This window comes from Sprattus sprattus (genome assembly GCF_963457725.1).
Source record: "Sprattus sprattus genome assembly, chromosome: 9".
NCBI classification, from domain to species: Eukaryota; Metazoa; Chordata; class Actinopteri; order Clupeiformes; family Clupeidae; genus Sprattus; species Sprattus sprattus.
The window spans coordinates 7,427,737-7,432,736 of NC_137928.1; the positions used below are offsets into that span (position 1 = coordinate 7,427,737).

Genomic DNA, 5,000 nt, shown 5'->3' on the forward strand with positions numbered 1-5,000 from the left:
GCAGCCTGGGAGTACCGGCTCTCTCACTCCCCAGACTAGGCCTCAGCAGCCTGGGAGTACCGGCTCTCTCACCCCCCAGACTAGGCCTCCACAGCCTGGGAGTACCGGCTCTCTCACCCCCCAGACTAGGCCTCAGCAGCCTGGGAGTACCGGCTCTCTCACTCCCCAGACTAGGCCTCAGCAGCCTGGGAGTACCGGCTCTCTCACCCCCCAGACTAGGCCTCAGCAGCCTGGGAGTACTGGCTCGCTCACCCCCCAGACTAGGCCTCAGCAGCCTGGGAGTACCGGCTCTCTCACCCCCCATAATAGGCCTCTACAGCCTGGGAGTACCGGCTCTCTCACCCCCCAGTCTAGGCCTCTACAGCCTGGGAGTACCGGCTCTCTCACCCCCCAGAATAGGCCTCAGCAGCCTGGGAGTACAGGCTCTCTCACCCCCCAGACTAGGCCTCCACAGCCTGGGAGTACTGGCTCTCTCACCCCCCTCTTTCCCACACACACTCAATCTGGAGGCTCTGCCACTACCCTGCAGACTGCAGACAGGGACCGAACCTGTAAGTACCTAAACACTTCACATCAGAGTTAGTTCTATTCCAGTCTTAGTACCACTTCACATCAGCGCTAGTTCCATTCCAGTCTTAATACCACGTCAGATCAGAGCTAGTTCCATTCAGGTCCCAGAACCATTTTACATCAGTTCTAGTTTCATTCCAGTCTTAGTACTACCTCAGATCAGTTCTAGTTCCAGTCCAGTCCCAGTATCTCAGTAGGATGTCTCTCGTGAGGTTAACTAGATGAATTAAAATGATCTCTGTCAGTTATTCATAGTCCGACTGAATGAAAAGAAAAATTTGCGCTATAGTGGAAGTCTCTTAGCAGATTTGAATCAGATAAAAAAAAAGGTTGATTATCACATTAGAAGCCATCTGTCTGGTCCATCCCTAGCTGTCGTCCGGACCCAGACCAGCCGGACGCCCGTGGAGAGACCAGCGGTATCAGGAGTCAGACCTCTACCAGTCCCTGCCACACCCCGACCTGCAGCCCCAAGGCCAGGTACCCCACGCCGACACCATTGAGTTATTAACATTCAATGAAGAGTGTACGTAACCCTTCAACGGTTGAGTTATGAACATTCAATCAAAAGAATGCCTTCAGCAACAAACGTCAGAATGAGCTAAATGTCAGCGCAGCACTCGTGTGTGTGTGTGTGTGTGTATGTGTGTGTGTGTGTGTGTGTGTGTGTGAGAGAGAGAGTGTGTGTGGGTGTGTGTGTGTGTTTGTGTGTGTGTGTGTGTGTGTGTGTGAGATAGAGTATGTGTGGGTGTTGGTGGGTGGGTCTGTGTATGTGTATGTGTATGTGTGAGAGTGTGAGTGTGTGTGTGTGTGTGTGTGTGTGTGTGTGAGAGAGTGTTTTGGTGTGTGTGTATGTGTGGGAGTATAAGTGTGTGTGTGTGTGTGTGTGTGTATGAGTGTGAGTGTGCGAGTATAAGTGTGTGTGTGTGTATGAGTGTGATTGTGTGTGTGTGTGTGTGTGAGTGTGTGTGTGTGTGTGTGAGAGAGTGGGTGTGGGTGTGTGTGTGTATGTGTGAGAGTGTGAGTGTGTGTGTGTGTATGTGTGGGAGTATAAGTGTGTGTGAGAGTGAGAAGCTTAAGTGAGATTGAAAGAGCTCACTTCAGGTCAGCGCAGTGCTCATGTTTTCCCGTTTGTGTTGTGCAATGGCAACATGATGCGCTTTTATTATGCCTTGCATGGGGAAAGCGTGTGTGTGTGTGTGTGTGTGTGTGTGTGTGTGTGTGTGTGTGTGTGTGTGTGTGTGTATGTGTGTGTGTGTGTCCACTCTTGTTCACACTTCGCTGATCAAAGCAGTTTACAGTGTGTGCTATGGGCTTGCCAAAGGGGTCATGGAAATATCAGATCTTTATGAAGTGAAACACAATGAGAGGGGAGGAGTGGAGTGTGTGTATGTGTGTGTGTGTGTGTGTGTGCTCTCTGTGCCGCCAAGTCCACACATTAATCCCAAAGTCCCTAAACAGCACAATGTGTGCAAAAGTCCGAGAAGGCAGAAACCATGTTAGGCCAGCTTCCTTCAACATGCTACCAGATTGCTAACTTCCGCTAACTTTAACACATAACAAGAGAACCAGCTAATTCAGCTAGGAGGTGATGGAGGAGTGAGACCAGAGGAAGAGAGATGGAGGAGTGAGGAGTGAGACCAGGGGAAGAGAGATGGAGGGGTGAGGAGTGAGACCAGGGGAAGAGATGGAGGAGTGAGACCAGAAGAGAGATGGAGGAGTGATGGGGGTGTTAGAGGAGTGAGACCAGGGGAGAGATGGAGGAGTGATGGGGGTGTTAGAGGAGTGAGACCAGGGGAGAGATGGAGGAGTGAGACCAGGGGAGAGATGGAGGAGTGAGACCAGGGGAGAGATGGAGGAGTGATGGGGGTGATAGAGGAGTGAGACCAGAGGAGAGATGGAGGAGTGAGACCAGGGGAGAGATGGAGGAGAGATGGAGGTGATAGAGGAGTGAGACCAGGGGAGAGATGGAGGAGTGAGACCAGGGGAGAGATGGAGGAGTGAGACCAGGGGAGAGATGGAGGAGTGAGACCAGGGGAGAGATGGAGGAGTGAGACCAGGGGAGAGATGGAGGAGTGAGACCAGGGGAGAGATGGAGGAGAGATGGGGGTGATAGAGGAGTGAGACCAGGGGAGAGATGGAGGAGTGAGACCAGGGGAGAGATGGAGGAGTGAGACCAGGGGAGAGATGGAGGAGTGAGACCAGGGGAGAGATGGAGGAGTGATGGGGGTGATAGAGGAGTGAGACCAGAGGAGAGATGGAGGTGATAGAGGAGTGAGACCAGGGGAGAGATGGAGGAGAGATGGAGGTGATAGAGGAGTGAGACCAGGGGAGAGATGGAGGAGTGAGACCAGGGGAGAGATGGAGGAGAGATGGAGGAGTGATTGTGTCCCTTGTGTCCCACCTGGATCCTGTGGGACCTGCCAGACGGCCCATCCTCACCCCTACACCAATGCATACGCCCCTTAGGCCCATCCTCACTCCTACACCAATGCATACGCCCCTTAGGCCTGCTGTCTGGACTGGTGGCATAGGATCTGGAGAAGAACCAAGAATCTTATGAGGGGCTCAGTTGCCTAGCTACCACCTATAGTTTATGGTATATGTCAGTGGTTCTCAAACGTTTCACCGTTAGTACCACCTCAGAAAATATTTGACTTTCAAAGTACCACCATTGTAACTATCATCGACCTTCGGTAGCATGCCGCGCGATAGGAACTAAGTGTTATTACCTCACTGTAATGCCTGATCAGGAGAATGAGCATGGCTCAGATAAATAACAAACTTAAGTTATAGGGATCTAGAAAAAATGATTTTTTATATATATTTAATGATTAATATCCTAGTCATAAAAAATGGAAAACTGTCTGAGTACCACCAAAAGGGAGCCACAATTTGAGAACCACTGGTCTATGGCATTTCAGAATTCAGAAGGCAGAGGAACCCTGATCAAACCCCTGTTAGCTTTCATCCACAGCTTCGTCCAGCTGCTGTAGGAGTGAAGATGGGCTGTTTGCAGCAGACGTGGTCCTGATCAGTGGCGTCTCGAACCCGAGGCAGAGTTTGGCCCAGTACCACAGGATCCAGATGGGACACAAAGCGGTGTCTGTCTCGTGGTCTCTGTCCTCCATCTCTCCCTCCATTCATCCCTCTATCCGTCCATCAGTCTGTTCCATCATTCTTCCATCCCTTCCTCCCCCCTGTTGGATCAGGGTTCTGTCACATACCTGGGTTTCTGATTTCTGGGAATTATTTTCTTCTCCTCTCAGTTCCTCCTTCTCTTCCTCCTCCTCCTCCTCCTCTTCTTCTTCTCCTTCTTTTTTCTTTTTTTTGTCGTCGGAGAGAGAAGTGTGTGGAGTTTGGACCGCGCCGTGGAATTTGACACTGTTGCGGCCGCCACGGGGCTAAATCTCTCAAACATCTCGAGTCGACTCTGACCTCGTTTCAAAAGCCTTGCTTAGATCCGCTAGGAAAAAGAGAGAGAGCGCTGGGGAGAAAGGTAGCGAGAGAGATGGAGAGAGAGATAGAGAGGGAGATGGAGAGAGAGAGATAGAGAGGGAGATGGAGAGAGGTGGTGAAAAAGAGAGAGAGAGCTGGGGAGAGGTGGTGGTGGGTGTATGTCAGCTCATCGTTGCATATGTCTGCAGAGGAAAACAGAGAGGGGGAAGAGGGAAGGAGGGAGAGAGAGAGGGAGGGAAAGAGTGTAGGAGGATCAGAACTCAGACACCTTAAATCTGCTGTCTTTCACTTCCTCTGTTTCAAACTGGAGTCCTGCCCTAGCCGCCATCTTTAGAGTTTGTCCAAAAACACTTCAGAGTCTGGCTGGATGTACAGTACATGCAGAGGAGTTGGAGTAATCTATTTTAACTTTGTGATGCATTTCTCTCTCTCTCTCTCTCTCTCTCTCTCTCTCTCTCTCTCTCTCTCTCTCTCTCTCTCTCTCTCTCTCTCTCTCTCTTCTCTCTCTCCCTCCCTCCCCCCCCCCTCTCTCTCTCTCTCTCTCTGTGTGTGTGTGTTTCAGATTCTCGTGTGTGTGAATCCAGGCCTGGCATCTGCGGGGCGGGCCGCTGCGTCGACCAGCCCGGTGGACGGCACACGTGTGTGTGTGACCCGGGTTACCAGTTCAACGCCGCTCGGCTACAGTGCCAAGGTTTGGCTCTTCCCCACTCTTTGGCTCTGGGCTCTATTGCTTTGGCTTTACCTGACACTCGTCCAGACAACAGCAACAAAAAACTTTCCACTTCAGCTCTTCCAGACCCTGTCAGGGAGAGAGCATGTTTAATAGCAGTAGTGCATTCTAAGGGGACACAGAGGTTCTAACCATATGCTGCGTAGAGGTTCTAACCATATGCTTCGTAGAGGTTATAACCATATGCTGTGTAGAGGTTATAACCATATGCTGTGTAGGAGGGTTATAACCATATGCTGCA

The 5,000-nt window shown here is 51.2% G+C and overlaps 1 protein-coding gene across 1 annotated transcript in view; it reads left to right on the forward strand.

Annotated features, from left to right (window-relative positions):
- Window positions 1-5,000, forward strand: part of ltbp4 (latent transforming growth factor beta binding protein 4) — a 79,028-nt gene that overhangs the window by 42,291 nt on the left and 31,737 nt on the right. Inside the window, 3 exon segments of the mRNA XM_080844719.1 lie at window positions 1-551; window positions 943-1,050; window positions 4,592-4,720. The exon segment at window positions 1-551 is cut by the window's left edge and continues 472 nt beyond it. Coding sequence (XP_080700845.1) covers window positions 1-551; window positions 943-1,050; window positions 4,592-4,720 — 788 coding nt within the window.